General features: G+C 41.7%; 1 protein-coding gene across 2 annotated transcripts in view; it reads left to right on the forward strand.

Moving 5' to 3' along the window:
* KCNN2 (potassium calcium-activated channel subfamily N member 2) overlaps nt 1-20,119 on the forward strand; it is a 177,445-nt gene that overhangs the window by 55,527 nt on the left and 101,799 nt on the right. For both annotated transcript variants that reach the window (XM_043547272.1, XM_027817824.3), the window contains exons 4-6: nt 14,360-14,614; nt 15,910-17,000; nt 17,785-17,880. In XM_043547272.1, the coding sequence (XP_043403207.1) occupies nt 14,593-14,614; nt 15,910-17,000; nt 17,785-17,880 (1,209 nt within the window). In that variant the 5' untranslated portion in view covers nt 14,360-14,592. The remainder of the gene's footprint in view (nt 1-14,359; nt 14,615-15,909; nt 17,001-17,784; nt 17,881-20,119) is intronic.

The following is a 20,119-nucleotide window of genomic DNA, read 5'->3' on the forward strand; positions in this document are numbered from 1 at the left end:
TGGGACCCCACTGTTTACAATTACATTTTGAGACCTTTCGTTAGCCATTTTTTAATTCATGTAAAGTGTGCCATGTTGGTTTTATATCATTGTAGTTTTTTTTTTTAACTAATAAAATTTTCTTTCTGCTCATGCACTTCTGACTTCAACAATTTATCATTTCTTTTCAACTGTTTTTGTCTCTGAATTACTATGGCTCTGGTAAGGCCTCTTTGAAAATGACTTATTGAAAAAGCATATATGTTCATTTAGTATTATAAAAGTCACTTTAACACTACCCAGAAAAAGCACTACTAGGGAAAATGTTACAGGGAAGCAATGGCCCTTGATTTCTTGCATTCAGAGGGAACTACTGGCATTTTAAAATTTTCTTCTGAAAAGCTGTGAGCACAAATGTTTATCATCCATCTTCTCTACAGCTTTATGAAGGATGTTTGAACATTTAAATCATTTCAGAAAATGGCTTAACATAAATTTAGTCCATCTTTCTAGAGCCAAGGAAGCCATTCTTACATTAACCCATATGTCTTACACTGCAGCTTCAGAGCATCCATCTGCACATTGCAGCAAGAGAAAAGCTCTGGCTAGGATTTTTTTTTTAAATGTGTGCTTAAGTTAGGCTTTTAAATGCACACTTTGGTATCTAAATAAGTGGGTTTATTTTCAAAAGTGCTAAGCACCAGTGTTTCCTACTAACAATAAAAACATTAAAGTTCCACAAGATTTGGCCCATTGCTTTAAGACTTTGCTGTAGTGTCTGTGGTTTGCTAAAACAGTTGAGCTAAATTCTTCTGTTACATCCATGAGATTAATTTGTTCTCTCATCAGGCTAGGTTTATTCCCTACTATATCCATATTACAGGGGGAAAAAAGGCTAAAACAAAGATTCAGGGGACCCAATTAAGCTCAGAATGTAGCTAAATGGGAAAGGGGTATAGCACTGTTCACTACATTCAGGTACTTGTTTATCTTTAATGGTTCTTCATTTGTTCATTCTAGAAGCATTTGATTTAACAGACTATGTAGGGAAATGTTGGGATGACAGACCATTATTACTTAATGTAGCAAGAGACGTGTGTCTTTATGAACAACTAGAGCTGGGAAATCCCTTTAGGAAAGGGACATGGGTGTCATTATAGATAGCTCAATGAAAAACTCTGCTCAGTGTGCAGCTATCGTAAACAAAATGCTAAGATGAACAAGGAATGGAGAATATTATAAAGACTTTTCAGATAAATCAGTGGTGTGGCCTCATCTGGAATACTGCATGCAGCACAGGTCACCCCATCTGAAAGGGAGTATTTCAGAATTGCAGGGGGTTGAAAGACAATTATCAAAGGCAATTATCAAAGGCATGGAAGAAAAGTTGGAGAGATTAAGATTGTTTTACCTTAGAATGGAGGTAAATAAAAGGGGACATGATAAAAGTATGTAAAATAATGAATGGTATGTAGAAGGGGTATCAGGAACTTCTGTTCTCCCTATCAAATAAGACAAGAGCAAGAAGACATACAATAAAATTTTTAAAAAATGTAACATTCAAAACTGATGAAAAAGTAATATTTTTCCACGTGTGATTAAACTGTGGAACTCATTGCCACAGTAAGTCACCGAGGCAAAGAACTCAGCAAGTTTCAAGAAAGTATGAGACATTTACATGGATGACAAGACTACCCAGAGTTGTTGTAATTAATAAACTCTTTGTAATGGACATTGGCTTAAACCCTGAATCATTCAGTTTAATCTCACAACTACTAGAGATCAGGATGTGATTTAGCGTGAGGGCGATTGTCTCAGATCTGCCAACTGTGGGGTTCTTACACCCACCTAAGCAGCATCTGGGACTTGTTACTGCCAGAGACAGGATACTGGAGTAGATGGATGTCAGGTCTGATCCAGTTTGGCAATTCTAGTAAGTTCCTATTGTCTTAAATAAATCTGAACACTTCCTGTGGTTAATGCTCTATTGTCTTTCCCCTGTTCTTGTTTGGGTCTCAGGATTTAACTAGCTAACTTGTGCATGAAGGTTCTTTGGAGGAAGCCCAGAAGCTTGACTGGCTCTGTTTCATTTAGTTTGGAAGATTTGTACATGCTATATTCCTTCATATGAGAGAGGAAAAGGGGGGAGAAGAAAAAAAATTCTGAAGTCCTTATTCAGACCTTCCTCCTGGGGAAACTCATTTCATTTCCTTTCTCTCCATGTTTTTGAATGCCCCTTGTCCTTCAAACTCTTTTTTCTTTAATTTCCCTCTCCTCACACCCTTTTTACTCCTATCTTTTTATGTACTGTTCATTCCCCTTTCTGTTTACATACTAGATTGCTGGACCAAACATTTCCTTCACACATCTGATGATTGCATCTTTTGCACTCAAGTCTTACTTCCTGGAAAGTGCTCATGGACATGTATGTTTGCACACAACTGGAGGTTGGGTTGAGATAATTTTGAAAATCTGATCCTTAGTGTTGTTGGTAATATAATTAGATCAGTGGTGCCCAAACGTTTCCTGTCACACTGCCCCTTATCAGTAATGGAATCTCTCCGTGCCTTCCTCCATTACTGCACAGGTGGCTCAGCAACTTGGGCTGAAGGCGGAGCTGGGGGCTGAACTGGGGATGGGGGAGGCACTGGGACTAGAGGGCAAGGCTGGGCTGGGGGGCAGAGTGTAATTGCGGCTGAGGCCAGAGCTGGGATGGGTGGCAGAGTGTAATTGCGGTTGAGGCCAGAGCTGGGATGGGTGGCACTCCCTGTGGAGGCTAGCCCGGGCTCCCCTGAATGTTCCTCCACACCCCCAAAGGGGGCATGGCCCACAGTTTGGGGACCACTGCATTGGAGTATTATGTATTTAAAATACAATTAGACACTTCTGATCAACGAGGTGCGTACTGAAGAACTTGGCATATTTGCTCTGTCTTCCATAGTAGTATGTTTTCATTATTTTCCAATTCAATGACAGATTCACAGGTGACTTTAGAAACACTTTTCCTGATGTCATATTGCAGCTTTTGTTTTTGTCTTGATGTGATAGGAGCCCTTACTTCTAATGCAGTATTAGGTATGTTAGCAATCATCTTTTGTTTGAGCAGGATGCAGTTATTTAAAGTCACTTTTAAATGAGCATTTGAACTGGTAAAATCATCTTCTATAAAGGGGTTTATAGACCACCAGGACAATGAGATAATCCATACTTTATCTTCCTCATTTAACTTTTTCCAATAACCTTCTAAATATCTGCACTGTCTTCTTGCAGTGCAGATGCAAAACAAGCTTGTGAATTTCTGGATACAGCAGTGTGGTTGGAATTCTTACTCCTATATAAACCTTTGAAATACCTCACTTAGGGCTCAACTGTGTCTTTAATGTACAGCTCTGCTTTGAGGGCCATGTAGAACCAAAAACACCCCAGGAGGAGCTTGCTTGCTGCTATGCTGCTTCAAAAGATGAAGCATTTCCCCTCACTCCCACTGCACAGCTGCCAATACTACAGGCTGATGTATGGAGGGATGGCTCTGCCTTCCTCCTGCCCTCTTTGGGGTGCCTCACATCTCAGGGCTGAAATGAGGGGAGCAGTCACAGTGCTATAAAGAGTGCTGTAGTTGAATCGTACTACAGGGGCACCTTTTACAAGACAGGTGGAGCAGGCACTTGTGAAGCTGCAGAACACAAGCTGGCTCTTGAAAGCGACAGGCCCATAGTCTGTTTTTATTTCTACAAAGAGCATATACCATGCCTTACCAAAATAAAATCTGTCCTAGTGTTTGCTGTTCAAGACTTGCACTATTTCAAAACACATACACTGAACCAAACACAGCACTGAGATGAAGACAAACACATGAATGGATTTTATGGAGCAGGCCACAATTTCTGTTAAACTTTAACACAGGGGAGAGGCGCTACCCACCCATCACCCATACTCTCCTATACCAGTCATTTAATTGGTTCTAGTATGGGGTACTGGGCTCTTACCGTATAACTCTGAGTAGGCTCTCCTCAGCCTACTCACCAGGACTCAGCTCGCTCTGATCCTATCCCATGAGCCCAAGGCCCAACACCAAACTTCCAGGTCTTTTACCTTTGGGAACAGTTTGGTTTTTTAATCACACTGGGTACTGACTGTAAATTGTGGCAATTTAACAACTCAACCAAGTACCTCAGCTAGGTACTAAGCATGATCCTACTTAAAAAACTGTGGCCTGAAGGTGGTGGAAGGACAGCAAAAGACTCCCAGGTCCTCTGCCAGTTGGCCCATAGGATAAAGAACTCCAGCCTGACCCCAAAATGGGCAATCAGCTTGACCCATAGCATCTGTCAGGCCTGATTCCCATTCCTAGTTCAGGGCGGGGCTGCTGGAATGGAGCTGGAAGAAGTTCCACATCGCTCTCATTCCAGATTAAATCCTGGCAGCTGTGAAATGCTGGCCAATCAGCCCCTCTCCTTCCCAGCTGGCTAGTGGGTGTCAGACTCCAAGGGGCGGGGGGGGGGGCTGGAGCTGCCTGGTATCCCTCATTGAGTGTCTGCCTACCTGATTGCTGAGACTGTCCTCTTTTCCCCAATGGGCCCATTCAGTTTCCCCCACCCATTGAGGCAGACGGGTGGCATTGCTTATTCCACAGGACTAAGTCTGTTCTCAGAATTTGCTATTGGTATGAAATACATGAGAAATATCTTTGCTTGTTGAGAATTTCAATGCTGCTGACATGTCACATTCAGACACAAATTCTTTTATCTGTCAATATATTGTATTTCTGACCAAAACATCACCTCTCATTCTCATAATTACATTTTTCAATTCCCAACTATCTTAGATGTTTTTAATATCTGTCACATCTATTTTGTGACTGCTATTTTTTATTCGTCATAACCGTTTCTTCCATCTCAAATTGTTCATCTCTATAGTTCCAATATTCTTTCAGAGTAACTGGAATATCAATTTCATTTCCAGACCAGCCACATGTCACTTTCATACTACAGATCAATGTCCCTCACTGGTGTTTACTTCAATTGTATTCATTCATAAAGAAATTATTTATACACATATGGGGAAGGGAGATATTTTCAGTTAAGGTTCAAGCCTGGCCTCATAACAGGCACAATTTATCCCCATAAAAAACCCTGCAGTTCTGAGTTCTTGTGCCTTTAACTCTCCAACTTGTGTCTGCAATCAGATAGCTAGAGGCACAAGTGTTCAGATTTATGCCTAGAGTTGAAATGTAGGAACAAAAGTGTGGGCACAAGGGAAACTATCCTTCCGAAAGAGTATCCCATTATATTTCAGCAGAAATTTTCTAACTTTTTTATTAGAGCTCTGCACATTTCACTAATTCCAGATTTACCGTCTTGATTCAGATGCTATTAGTTCTGAATTTATTTCTGACATGGGTTTTTGGGCAAAAATTTCAAATGTAGGTATTTAAACTGCACCTTCAAAATATTACATGTGCATCTTTTGCCTACATAAAATTCAGCTGTGCATGTGCAAAGAAGTATTTGTTCAAATGCTGGTAAGCTATATGCATAAATATCCATCTGTAAATGCAGTTATCCATTTGGCAGGTGACAATACTCATCTGCACATGCAAGTGACAGTTTTATGCTGGCAATGGATACATGCACAGGCAAGTGAAGGTTTTACGTTGGCAATGGGTGCATGCAAGTATGTTCAGACTGCAATTACGATACAGATATTTCACAATGTAGCCCTCTGTGTTCACACTGCACATTTATCTGGCCATTAGTCCTTTTATTGCTCAGTGTTGTTTTTAGTCATTATATAATTATCACAGAGTAATTTTCCAGTCTTCTCATCTGGACTTTTCTTGTTTCTGTTGAGACTTATGGTAACATTGATCAAACAATATGGGTATGCATAAACTACAACCTTACTTATGTATTTGTGTATTGGATAAACGTATTCACGTACTGCAAGTCTGTCATTAGATATGTCCAACTTAATGGCAGTCAAAAAGTGAAATTAGTCAAGAGAATGCAACTGAATCCCTACTCTTTGAAAAAAAACTGGAAATAACAGAAAAGGAAATATCACAATTGTCCTTGCTAAATTTCCTTTTCTTTAGCATGAAAGACTGATTATCTGGTAGTTTTCCTCCACAGCTTTAAAAGTAATTTGCTGGTAGATTTGGGAAAAAAAATCAATGCATTCATTTTGTGAATAAATTTAGAAGAAGCTTTTATATTAAGTCAACAATGTACCTTTTACATTTATATTCCAAATAGCAAATTCTTTGCTTTTATTTTCTATGCAAAAATTGGTATGAGATCACAAATTATTCAAAAGCTATTTTCCTCTTGAACCATGCAAGAGAGAACTTGCCACAGCTAAGTGACTCCACTGAATTAATAATGAGCACAAGCAAATGTTGGAAAATAGTCTTAAATGGGCAATGATTTAACAGCTGCATCTCTTGGAACTGACAGGCCTGACACTTATGTAGCATGCTACAGGTTTTGTTTCTTACTCAGACTTTAAGACCAGAAGGGAGCACTGTGATAACCTAGTGTGACGTCCTGCACATTGCAGACCACAGAACCTCACCCACTAACTCCCATAACTGACCCATAACCTCTGGCTGAGTTACTAAAGTCCTCAAATCATGGATTTAAAGATTTCCAATTACACAGAATATGCCATTTACTCTAGTTCATACCAGCAAGTGAACCATGCCCCATACTGCTGAGGAAGGCAAAAAATCCAGAGTCTCTGCCAATCTGACCCAGGGGGAAATCATAGGCCCTGACGCTGTGGGTGCTCCAGCTCCGCAGAACCCATGGGGGAAAATTGGTGGGTTCTAAGTACCCACTGGCAGTCCCCCTATCAGCTCCTGCCTATCGGCAGGTCTCGTGGATCAGCATCCTCCCTTCCCTTCCCGCGCCTCACACCCACTGCAATCAGCTGTTTCACAGCATTCAGGAGGCTCTGGGGGAAGGAGGAGGAGCAAGGACGCGCATGCTCAGGGGAGGGGGTGGAACTGGGGGGGAAGAGGCGGGGTGCGGCCTTGGGGGAAGAGGTGGAGTGGGGGCGGGGTCTGGGGCAGACCCAGGGGTTGAGCACCCCCCAGCACTTTAGAAAGTTGGTGCCTGTGAAGAAAATTCCTTCCAGACCCCCACTATGGTGATCAGTTAGACCCTGAACATGTGGGGAAGACCCACCAACCAGACACCTGGGAAAGAATTCTTTGTAGTAACAGAGAATCCTCCCCATCTAGTGCCCCATCTCTTGCCATTAGTGATATTTGTTACTAGCAGTCACAGGTGGACCACAAGCCATTGAAGGCAATCTGATCATACCACTCCCTCCATAAATTTATCAAGCTCAGTCTTGAAACCAGTTAGATTTTTTGCCCCCCCAGGGCCTGTTCCAGAACTTCACTCCCGCAGCTCCCATCGGCGGGGAACGGCAAACTGTGGCCACTGGGAGCTGCGACCAGCTGTACCTGTGGACGCTCAGGTAAACAAAGCATCTCGTGGCCCACCAGGGGCTTACCCTGAACAAGGTGCAAACCAAGTTTGGGAACCCCTGGGTTAGCTAAACAAGTCAAGCTCCCTTAAGTCTCCTCTCACAAAGTAGGTTTTCCATTCCTCTGATCATCCTAGGAACCCTTCTCTGCCCCATTCCAGTTTGAATTCATCCTTCTTAAACATCGGAAACGAGAATTACTGTATGCCAGATGGGGTCTCAGCAGTGCCTTGTATAATGGTAATAACACTTCCCTATCTCTACTGGAAATACCTCTCTTGATGCATCCTAGGATTGCAATAGCCCTTTTCATGGCTGCATCAAATTGGCATGTGCTAATGAGGTACTTCAAAGGTTTGTAGAGGAGTAAGAATTACAACCACACTGCTGTATCCTCCAGCACATCTTCTCAAACAATCTTATGTGGAACTGTTAATTAGCTAACAATACAGGAATTAATACATCCTTTCTCTGTTTATTAGTAGCATTAGCATTTCCTTTTCCTAGATACTAAACATAATAGGTGGAAAATGTTAACATTCCATATGCAAGATTACTCAATCAAATCTTTGTCATCATTTAGGGATTTGAGGATTCTTGCATAGAAGGATAAGCCTTGTTTTGTTTTTGCTTAGTAAGGAATTATGGGAAAGCAGATAGTAACTATTTGCTAGTTATTTCTTTAGCCATAATATTGGTGCCTCAAAACACCAGACAACCAGAATTCTCAAACTAAAACTTTGTTTTGGGAGTGTAATGGTGAGAGCATGTTTCAAAGTCCAGTTATCACTCAAAAACAGTACTACCTTTGCTAGAAAAAAAGTAATATTAAAAAACCCAAACACAAGAAAGTCTGGAAATAAACAATTAATGGATTCAGCCAGTTTCCCACAGCTGCCTAGCGATGAGAACTTAGAGGTTTCACTGTGTAGGTTGGATATTTGGGCTCAGCTCTTGCAAAGAGTTGTGTGAGAATGGGCCCCCTATCCCCACAAGGAGCCTCACTGAAATCGATGGGGCTCCATGTGGGTATCCTTGCCCATGCTGACCTTGCTGCAGGATTGGGTGCTTAATTACTTCACTAGTCATTTTGAAAGACCAGGACCAGGTTGCTAGTGCTGTGCTGGGATTCTAGGCCCTAATGGGCAGTTGTGCACATCAGTAGACATGCCATACGATTTAACAACTTGTAGCTATCAACAACTGTAGAGGTCTGACTCTGGAATAGCAGGGATGTTGCCACTCAGGACAGAGTGCATGGACAAAGTTTATGTCCCTTAAGTTTAACAAAATCAAAAAGGGAAAAAAAGAAAGCACATATGTAGGCATGAGAAAACCTGTTTTCTAACCTAGGTCTCCACTGGCTAAAACTGCTCTTTCTGGTTCTCTTATTGGGCCTTGTGTGGCCAAAAAAGAAGCCCACCCTGGGTTTTGCTCACATGTGAGGCACTGATGACAGAGGATGTTCACAAAACACAGCTGTCCAGAAACGAAGCTGAAAGCTGAATGGGACATGACACCCCATCTGCCTGCTGGAACTAAGATTAAAATGCTCTTCTGTGGTCAATTGTTTAATTCAAGAGAGTTCATCAAGTCAAAAACAAACATTTGTGTGACAGGAAATTTAGTAGTTGGAGAATGAATGGGGCAAAAAAGTTCCACAGTAAAAATACCTTGTTCCCATAAGTGTGGAGCATTCACTACAATACCTTAAAAACATAAGCCATTCCCTGACCACCACCTCTGCTTTAATGGCTAATGTGGGAAACACTGCAGAGCCTTGACCACCTAAATTTGTGGCTTCCTCTTAACTTCCTTCAGCTAAAAGCCTCAAAAGACAGAAGTGTTTCTTATGGACAAGAGGATCAGCCCCCAAAACCCTTTTTATATTGTGACTCAGACACCACATATCTCTGCAACCTCCGGGTTATCCTTTATCCTGAACTCATTCTCCCAGATCTCCTGGGTCTGTAAATATACTCATAACCATCTCTACAACATTGCTTGTGACTGTCACGGCCTCAGCTACACCTCTACTGAAATCCTCATCCATGCCTTTATCTCCTCTCTCCTGGACTACTGCACCTTGGTCACTGTGACCTTAAGTCCCAGCTTTGCAGATTCCAGCATATGCAGAATATTCTTTCCCACTCATTTGTATGAAGCTGCATGACAATGACTCACATATTAAACCTCCACTGGCGTCCTACACATTTCAGAATCCAGTTGAAAACTGATCGCTTTGGTTCTAAGACTCTCCATCCTACACTACTGTATGGATAGTCTTCCTTTACTTCTCTTTTCGGTCTAGCTATAGCTGTCTTTTCTTACAGTCTCACTATTGTTCGAGAGAGCCTGTTCCTCTGCAGTTCCTGTCATCTTAATAATTATCCCTGTCTCACTGTCTCTGTATCCCATTTCAAGTCTCAGTTAAACACATTTTATCCCTTGCCTAGGCATCTTATTTCCTCTCTCCCTGTGCTTGTCGTCTTCTTCTTTAGGGGTTATGTTACTTGTTTCTTCCCATTACAACTAATAATGACTCTTGATCCTTCTCATAACTACAGGGCTTAAAAAGACAGTTTTCTACACTTTTAAAGCATCATGTGTATCCTATTTAAAGGCCCAACTGTGGAACCTTTACTCATGTTGGTAAGCATTTACTCATACAAGGAAACCCAATGAAGTTAAGTGCTCACCAACATAAGAGTCACACGACCTAACTAAAAGACTACATCTGAGGTCTGAAATATCTAGGCCCAGTTATACTATAGCTATAATATACTATAGCCACCATTTTTCAAGAGAGGTAAAACAAAATATAATTATGATCTATGTGCTTTGAACATTGCACAGAAATTGAAAATATTCTTTTTTTTCAGTGACACATGACATCAAACCTGGAAAAATAACACTATTTCTTAATTTGGAGTATCATAAACAAGGCCTTAGTGTAGAGGATCTCAGTGACAATCAACATGTTAAATAATCTTAGTCACATCTTTCAATAAATTCCCAAGATATTTCAGTTGATTGAGCCCATGGAATGCATTTGTGGTAAGCTATTGCTTAGGATGTTAGTGTTGAGTTCTAGTTTTCTGCAAACAGTATAATTCTTTGTACATACCCCCATCTATGCCCACTTTAATAGCAAACACTCTTTCCTTTAGTGATTTTTAGAAACTCATGGTCTGGGGAGATATGCTTTTGAGGCCAAAAGTATTGCTGCATATTACCATCTTCAGCCTCTGTGCAACTTCTTAGCCTTTTCAACTTATTTTGTTCCCTGCCCCAACTAACAGAAGCATGCATCATGTGGTAGCTTTGGACCCTTAACTTTAGAAAAGCAAAATTCTTATTGACTTGAATAGGAGTTTTGATTTAGTAAGGACGGCAGGAGTTTGGCCAAAATAGCTATCTATAACTTCAGTTAATGTGCTCTAATACAGCAGCTGCCATTATTTGCCTCCTAAAACACTTATGGGCTAAAACAATAATGACAATGTAGAGGGCTTTTACTTAAGCCACTTAAGCTAGCTAGGCATTAGCTGTCAGGTCAGGCATTTTCCTGATCTAAGAAACCTAGTAATAATTTTTTTCTGTATCTGTTGTGCTCCACATGTTATCAATGGTACGGCTTTGCTCTACAGTATCTATCTTGTCCTAGCAATTAATGGCTGTTAGTGTAGCCAGCTGGAAAACAGGACTTTTTTCTAAACATACTATCAAACTAGATCTAAAATAAATCTCTCCCCATAACATGGCATCTTTGGCACAGCAGCATAGTGACCTAAAACAGTGTGAAGAGCAGGATTAATAGGGAAGTAAAAAATGTTTTGATGAAACAAAGAAAATCTCTAATCATTGTTCCGTAGGGGGTCTGTCATTATACCTTGGCACATGCCTTACCATACCATTTTATCAGTTTTGCATTATGTCATGGTAGTGTCCTTTTCATACAAAGGCAATTCAATTAGCATATTTTGTCTGTACTATTAAAATGCTATTACACTCACCCATTCTTACATAAAGTTTCAAAAATGCTTATTATAAGAAGCAGGATTGATTTAAATAGTGTGCCTTTCTATTCCTGCTCTTTTGCATCTTTGACAAATTGAGAGGGGGAGGGTCTATTCTTCTTGCGTTTAAAAAAGTAAGCTCTCACTAATTTTTTATTTTAGACCTTTAAAATTTGGGTAGTAAAAATAATCCCTATATAATTGAAACAAATGAAAACTTGCAGTTGATTAGTTTTATAATATGTTGAGTGTATTAGTATGCCCTCTTGTGTTAAACAGGGGAATATTCAGTTGTTTATTGTCTTAAAGAAAGATCAAGCAAGCACATAAAATATTCCAAAAGCTAGTAGCAGCAGAGTGCTTGACCTAATTTTAAGGACAGACACAATCTGTCAATGATAAATACACTAAAAATGGGATTTGCAGCTGTTCATACATTAAAAAAATAGAAAAATAAATTTTTCCTTACAGAACACAACAAGCTTTTACATATATGTGTTCTACTATTAAAAATTCATCTTATTTTTTCTGATTTTATAACTTTATTCACAATTAATTAAAACTAAGTTATCAGAATAGATGAAAACACAGAAAATATGAAGATAAACTGACATGATATGAAATCTTCAGGATAAAGAACAAATGTGGCCAGGAAGGTTAAAGGGGAAAGAAAGTATATTAAACTAACATTAAGACCATGAAATGAACAGACAAAAGTAAGGAAGTTGGAAGTTAAAACTGTCTGCATTCTTTAATTCATTCTATCATGAAGCAAATCTCTTGGTACACAATTTTATATAGAATTTCGATGAATAGATAGATTTAAAAATATAGTCCCTGAGATGTGCCACTGTGTACTAATCTGAGACCCAAATATTACCATAAGAGCCCCTTCAAGATTTAGACAAAACAGAATGACTTGAGATAGAATGCATGGCATAACTCTGGATTTTGTTTTGTCTGTTTATAATACTGTTAAATTTACTTACAATATTTTTTCTTCTTAAGAGTAAAACAATTTCCTTTTTACTCAAATATATGAGAAGTGACCCAATGGATTTATACAGTTCAAGTACACATTAATATAGTTTGAAGGTGCAGATTGATTTAACAGAATATTATAACTTAATCTGTCATTCAAATATGTATTAAGGGACTTCAAATCCAGATTATTAACCCAACAGATTGACATATTTTATGAGCGATTATGATACTGTATATCATACAAATCTATATTTACAGGCACTTATTTTATAATCATGTCTAAGCATACTTAAACACCCCAATTTGTGTGTCATTGCAATAATCCTGTGACTGGTTTTTAGAACCATAATGTTTTATTTCATAGCAGTTTCACTGATGTATTTGCAAGATCTGCGTCCTAAAAGCAATATACCACATTCTGGCTGAGAACAAAGTTATTCGTCTGCTGTAAATTTACCTTTCCTAAATTAAATAGCTTAGTTGTTCAAACACTTCACTCACTCCTCCCTGCCAAACTCACCCCCAATAAAATTACCCAAGACAGCACTGATTAAAGCATACAAAATGTCATTGGGAATCTAATTATTTTGTGAGATGGAAACACCTACTGAAAAACACAAACACACACACCTATCATTATCAACAATTATTTTTTCTGCATTTCTATAATTTACAAATGCTTGAACAAACATTTCCCCTAACTATTAGGGAAAAAAATAAAGATTTCTAGAGACTTTGACCCCTTAAAGTCAGGCCATTCAAATGAAATTTAACAGCTGAATTTCTGATTCTTGGAAGCCAGCTGCGTAATGGAAATACTGACACAGCCTTAACTCTAGCAGTGGGAGCAGCATGGCTATAATAAATGAATCACTTACCATTTTCACGATTCTTTCCTCTCTCTAAGTAAATGCAAAATAGAGCCTTTATCTGGCTCAGGCATTAAACTGTCTGAGAAGGGAACTGCTAAAATGAATTATTCACTCGAAGTCACTGGGGAAAAGAAGGTAAAATGGTAGTGGATGGCCAACATTAGAGTTGTTGCAGAATAGAATTTCAGGAAATTGGATCCAAGTCAGAAATTCAATTACTTAATGAAAGTGATCCTGTTTCACAGTAAGTCTTAGCCTTATTAGAACAGGTCTCTATCATGTAAATCTTTTTGTGGACTACTGTTGGCAGATTTTTTTAAAACACTGTGAATCTTCTAATACTGAGTGACTTCTCTCAAATTTCCAATGAAAATTTTTTTAAAAAAAAATCATATTGCAAAATCCCTCAAATTTTTTAAATTGTAGGATTTGAAAAATGTTTGGAATTTTGTTTACTGTTTTTGTTTACTATTTTTGAGTATTCTTTTATTTTAGTGGGAAAATCCAGTTACAGCTTTGCCAATTCCTGTGTCTTTTCTATCCCTTTCCCCCTACCCCTTCACTTTTAAAGGAGTATATCTAAGCCTCTGGACCCAATCATGCAAACCTGTACTCAGAAGTAATCCTTTTGCTAATAGTCCATTGACTTCACATGAATAAGATAAACTTATTCAATGAGTGCAGTTTTAGGTCCCAAGCCCGCAAACACTTATGCATGCACATGGGACTGCTCATGCATTTAGTTGCCTGAACAATAGGGCAAAATCCTGCTCCCACGGAAATCAGAGGGAATTTTTCCATGGATTTCAATGGGGTCTAGATTTCACCCTTAGAGTTTAGTGTCTCTGCATGTACATTAACACACACATACATATGACATCATCTTTCTTGAAATAGCTTGGGTCTTCTCTCTATTCTCTCATATTTATGCTTGCTCTCAGTTCATAGGTAGGCAGACAGAGAGAGAGGATGCCTGGAGTCATGAAGTCATGCTACATGTCTGTCTTTCAGGTCTCCAGGGAACCTGCTGCAGGTAGCCAGCAGGAAGAAAGAGGAAGACGAGGGGCAGAAGGACTCCGCCGCGCCTTCCCTCCAGGCTCTGCTGGGGATCGCTGGACAGCTCCCCACGGGCCACTGGCAGGGCCTCCTTTGTGCTCTTACCGCCCCGGGGCCAGGCCCCACCTACTGCCACCTTTCCCGTGCAGCCGAAGACGGGGACAGGAAGAAGCGGGGCGCAAAGCCCGATGTTTCGGAAAAAGCGTAAATGTGAGCGAATCCAACGGTCTACGCCGAGGCGGGCATTGCTAGGTCCGGGGAAATCCCCGCCTCCAGTCAGGCTTCCCCATTTCTCCCTAGTTCAGAGCTTTGGGACGTGCATGCCAATGCTTCCAGTCCACATCGGGACTGCAAATCATTTAAAAAGAAAAGGAGGACTTGTGGCACCTTAGAGACTAACAAATTTATTAGCGCATAAGCTTTCCTGAGCTACAGCTCACTTCATCGGACGCATGGTAGTCTCTAAGGTGCCACAAGTACTCCTTCTCTGTTTGCGGATACAGACTAACAGGGCTGCGACTCTGAAACAAATCATTTAAGCATCTCAGGAAGAAGGGTCTGGAGTTGGGGGGTTATTTCTCTCCCTATAACTAATTGTTTGTGAACAGGTGCAGTCCTAGTTCCCCATTAGAAACAGCCACACGTCCTGGCTCAACAATTCACTCCTCCAGCACTTCAGTGCAAAGGTTTTTATGGCTGCAGCCAGATCAGAACCACCATACACAGGCAGGGGCATGATCGCTGCCTCTGTCACTGTAATTCTGGGATTTCCTGTTATTCTGAATCAAATCGAGCAATCTGTTCCAAGCTACTCCCAAAATAATAACCCGGGCAGGGGAAAATTCCTGCATGCAGCCCTTTCCCCATGAGGTTAAATGAAATACAGCCGGTACCGCATTTGTATCCTTTTGAAACCGATACTGTTACCTGTCAAACTTTTAGTATCATAGCTGCACCTTTTGCTAACAAATAATTAGAGGCCACATTTCCCCCAGTTTTGGATACAAATTGGGTGGAATGAGAAATAATTTGCAGATTAATGTAAACAGGCACCAGCAAATCTTAACTGCAGAGATTTCTGACCCTAACAGACAAGTGCTGTGCTCGTCAGGGTTGCCGGCTGCGCTGCGCGTTGACAGCAAGTCGTCAGTGCTTTCAAAGGGTTTGAAGCAGCCACCGGGGCAGGGTCTAGGAGGGTGGAATATTGCTACGAATGGTGATTGTGGTTATTAATTGTGCCTTGCTGTTGCTCCGGCGGGACGATCCCTGGTGTAAGTGCCCCGAGGGAGAAGACGGAGGGCCCCTTACCTGCCTGAGCAGCTCTTGCAGCACGGCTCGCCGCGCCCCGCCCGGGCTGCGTTGCACTGCAGGGAAGGTGGAATTCCCCGGGCAGGGGCGGGGCAGCGCTCGCGCTGGCTGGCAGCGACAGCTGCTCCCGGGATTCTCCCCGCGCCCCCTCCCCTCCCTCGCTCCTCGCCTCACGCCGCAGCTTTCCCGTCCTCCAGGTGACGTCATGCCCGTTGTTTTGGTTCGCCCGACCAATCGGACTCGCCGGCTGGATTCTACGGGCGCCGGGATGGGCCCTTCGTGGCGGCGGCAGGACTCGCCACTGCCGACCGTAACGCATTGCGCAGGGTGCACCACCGCCTGGTCCTCCTGCAGCTTTAACAGCTCTGACATGGAAACGTCGCTGCAGTTCCAGCCGGGCTTCTGCTCAGAGCAGCAGCAGCGCCCGCGCCCGCACTGCCAGCAGCCGCCGCCGGGCCAGGACAAGCAGAGCCTGCTCCAGCAGCACAGCCCCTGCCGCCAGTGCAACAACTGCAGCTACTCCGGGGCTGCGGCGGGGGACAACCTGCCCCTGCTGCTCCGCACTTCCTCGCCCCTGTCGGGCGCTTTCAGGACCCACTCCTCGCCGCTCTCCTCCTCCGCCGCCTCCTCCAGGCAGGGCAGCCAGCTGAACGTGAGCGAGCTCACCCCCTCCAGCCATGCCGGTTCGTCCAGGCAGCCCCACCCCCACCACCAGTACCACCACCCCCACCCCCAGTACCACCAGTGCCAGAGCCTGCAGCAGCAGGCAGCCAGCCCCAGCAGCAGCGTCAGCAGCGGCAGCACCCACCACCACCACCAGCAGCAGCAGCCCCACCAGCGCCGGGAGAGCAACCCCTTCACCGAAATAGCCATGAGCAGCTGCAGGTACAACGGCGGCGTCATGCGGCCGCTCAGCCACCTGAGCTCGTCCCGCAGGAACCTGCAGGAGCTGGACTCCGAGTCCCAGCCGCTGCAGCCGCCGCTCTCCAGCCCCGCCGCCGCCGCCTCAGCCCCGGAGATCGTGGTGTCCAAGCCGGAGCACAACAACTCCAACAACCTGGCGCTGCACGGCCCCGGCCCCGGGGGCAGCGTGGGGGGCAGCAGCCAGAACAACAGCGGCAGCAAGTCCAGCAAGAAGAAGAACCAGAACATCGGCTACAAGCTGGGGCACCGCCGAGCGCTCTTCGAGAAGCGCAAGCGGCTCAGCGACTACGCGCTCATCTTCGGCATGTTCGGCATCGTGGTGATGGTCATCGAGACCGAGCTGTCCTGGGGCGCCTACACCAAGGTACTTGCCCCTCCCCGCTCGCCTCCCTTCCAGCGCGCTATAGCTGCCAGCCACGCTCTCACTCCTCCTGCTGCTGGGCTTGCTCTCTCCCGGGCCCCAGCTGCCTACCCACTCCTTCTGCCTTCCGCGCTCTCTCCAAGGTCCCAGCCGCAGTTTGATCTGTCCGCCTGTCCCCTGCGGGGAGCGACTCCCACCCAGTGCATGCCCTGCAGACACGCTCTGCATTCACTTGCACTAGGCGGCCAGACACGCCTGCCAGTGTCACCAGTGTCCGTTAGGCGCTGCTCCTTTGCGATATGCCCTACAAACCTGGGAGGGAAAGGATGAGAAGGACAGAGGAGGAGGGAGAGAAGGGATTTAAGAACAATTTGAAAAGAAAAGTGTATTTTCTAAATCAGCCGTTTAAATCGCCACGCTCAATTTTTCATTCTGCCAGCCAGGGTCAATTTCTTTGGATTTGCGTAATGCTGTAGACTTGAGAGAAACTTTTTTTTCTTCTCGGGCTAGAGCGCTCCATCCCATTGGCAGTCCCTAGAGTAAATTGGTTTCCCAGTGTTGGCTGTCCCACCTGTACTGGACCTGCTGCTGAAGCAATGACAAGTAGCCCTTTTGATTTAGGGCAGCTATTCTTCATCCTTAAAAGAGAGAAATCAAGTCAGTAGTCCTGGTCTCTGTTATGCAAGATAGATTTTCCCCCATCACAGTTCAGATGGATGAAGGACAAAAAGTCTTTTTATAAAGGTGTATATCTTTTCACGGACACTCAAATGTTTTTCTGTTGCAGGAGTCGCTGTATTCATTAGCTCTAAAATGCCTTATTAGCCTCTCCACGATTATTCTGCTTGGTCTTATTATTGTATACCACGCAAGGGAAATTCAGGTAATGTTTCACTTTATAAACTACCAAACATTGAAACTGTCGGTAATGAAAAGACTCAGTTTTCAAAAGGCATTCTTCGGTGAGTAATTACTTTTTTCCAGTATGTCAGAAAAAGTTCACTTTGTTTCTACTGAAGTTTACTGAATCTATTTCAAAGGGATCTTAAAGAGATTAAATATAATACATTGATATTCTTATTAGAAGTTATAAAAATGTCTGTAATATGCTGCATAATCACTTATTCTGAATGACTGAATAGAGTATTCTGTGTACACTTGTTGTTTTATGCTATAAGGGGAACTTTTTAGCCCAGAATTTAGAGCTATATTGTGCTGATCCATACATCCTCATTAGATCACATGATTAATTGTAGAGAGACTTCAGTCACCTCTAGATATGAAGTCTTCACCTAAATACTGAAGATAAGACAATAGTTGGAAAGAAAAAAGATAAATAAAACAAGCCATAGAATGTTTAAACTGTGAACAGATTTTTTTAATGCCACAGAAATTATAGGCAGCTAGTAAAGAAATGTGAGAAAAAAAGTGTAATGGTCAACTAAGTGTTGTCGTCTTTAGTATTTTAAAATGTACCTTTTCAGGACTTGTAGACTTCCTTCCATAAATAAACCAAATTTTCAAATGGGATTTTGCTCAGCTAAGGAGTGAAGTATTGGATTTATAATCAAATAAGGATAATCTCCACATTAATTTTTCCTTGGTGTTTTATTCCTAGATGTATATAATTCTATTGTTATTTCTGACTATAGAGAACTTGTGGCTTAAGGCAGCAGCGAATATTTCAAGGACAAAGAAACTTGTTTGTGTTGTATCAATTAACAGAAAGAAAAATGGAACACTTATAAAGGAACTATAATATAGTTGTGGTTGCAGCTGTGTTGGTCCCAGATATTAGAGAGACAAGGTCAATGGATCAACTTCTGTTGCTTCAAGAAAAGCTTGTGAGCTACAACAGAGTTGGTCCAATAAACGATATTACCTCATCCACTGTGTCGATCTAGAATATAGTTGTTATATAAGCGTAAGTACAGGCTTCTACCTGCTAATGTTAGAGTAAAAGAATACTGTTTTATCTGAGACCATTTGCAAAATAGGACCCTGATCCTGCAGTCCTTATACGTGCAAAACTCCCATTTCTGAATCGGGCTCTAGTTTCTTTGCACTGAGATCATAGAGCTGGGAAGCCTGTTAATTTAATTCTTCTTGAGTAGTTGCTGTGAAAGTGTTAATATAAACTATTGGAGGACTTAAGAAAAATAGAAAAAAATATGTTCTTTCCCCTCCACCCCAGTGTTTCTCATAATGAAGACTGTAGAAGTATGTTATGTAAAAATGTACTTAAAAATGACCTTCCTAGATATTTCAGTTGCTGTATGCAATTCTGTTAAGAAACTCTAAATAGAAAATATAAAGAAATTTTAAGATAAAATCAGTTAATTTTCCAAACTACAGTAAAATAAAAATTTTAAAAGTACTCAAACATTTGTTCATTAAATAATCGCCATGACTAGATTATTTAGATTTAGATTATTGCCCTCCCCCCAAAAAAACAACTCACAACCCTAACCAAAATAAATAATAATAATAAAAAAGCCCTAAGATTTCTGAAGTTTGGAGAAGTTAATGTTTTGTAGAGAAATGTGCCTACAATTGAATTGATAAGGGAACTCTAATCTACAACAGATCCAAAAAATATACCACTGATTTTGTCCTAGGATTTTGATTAGTACTACTTGTTTAGAAAGACTGTAGATTTACATTTGTCCTCTAAATTTTTGCAAATAATAATTGCTACAGCTGGTAATAAAGCTGGAGCTTGTGCGTCTTTCTGTATGTGTCTTCTCCAGTTGTTAACAAAATATAAAATAATCCAGGACTTCTGTTCTTCAGCTAATATATATGTATATGTATATATATGAAATCAAAGACCTTACAGTAAGGTTGCCAACAGCCCCTTATTACAAGGGATGTCCCTTATTTTTTTTATCTCTGTACAGTAAGAAATACCCCTGGTGAATGTAGGTGAGTACTGATTATTATTATTAATAATAATATCGGGGAGGGGAAGGTGCTAAGAAAACAGTCCCTTATTTTTGAAATACAGTGTTGGCAACCCTACTTTACAGTGCCTCATTTGTTTTTCTGGTCGGTAATAAACAAAAATGCAACTTTGGTTGCATTTCTGTGAGTTCTTCTGGATTTAGTGACCCTCTTAGAGA

Source organism: Chelonia mydas, chromosome 5 (assembly GCF_015237465.2).
Source record: "Chelonia mydas isolate rCheMyd1 chromosome 5, rCheMyd1.pri.v2, whole genome shotgun sequence".
In the NCBI taxonomy this organism is placed as follows: Eukaryota; Metazoa; Chordata; order Testudines; family Cheloniidae; genus Chelonia; species Chelonia mydas.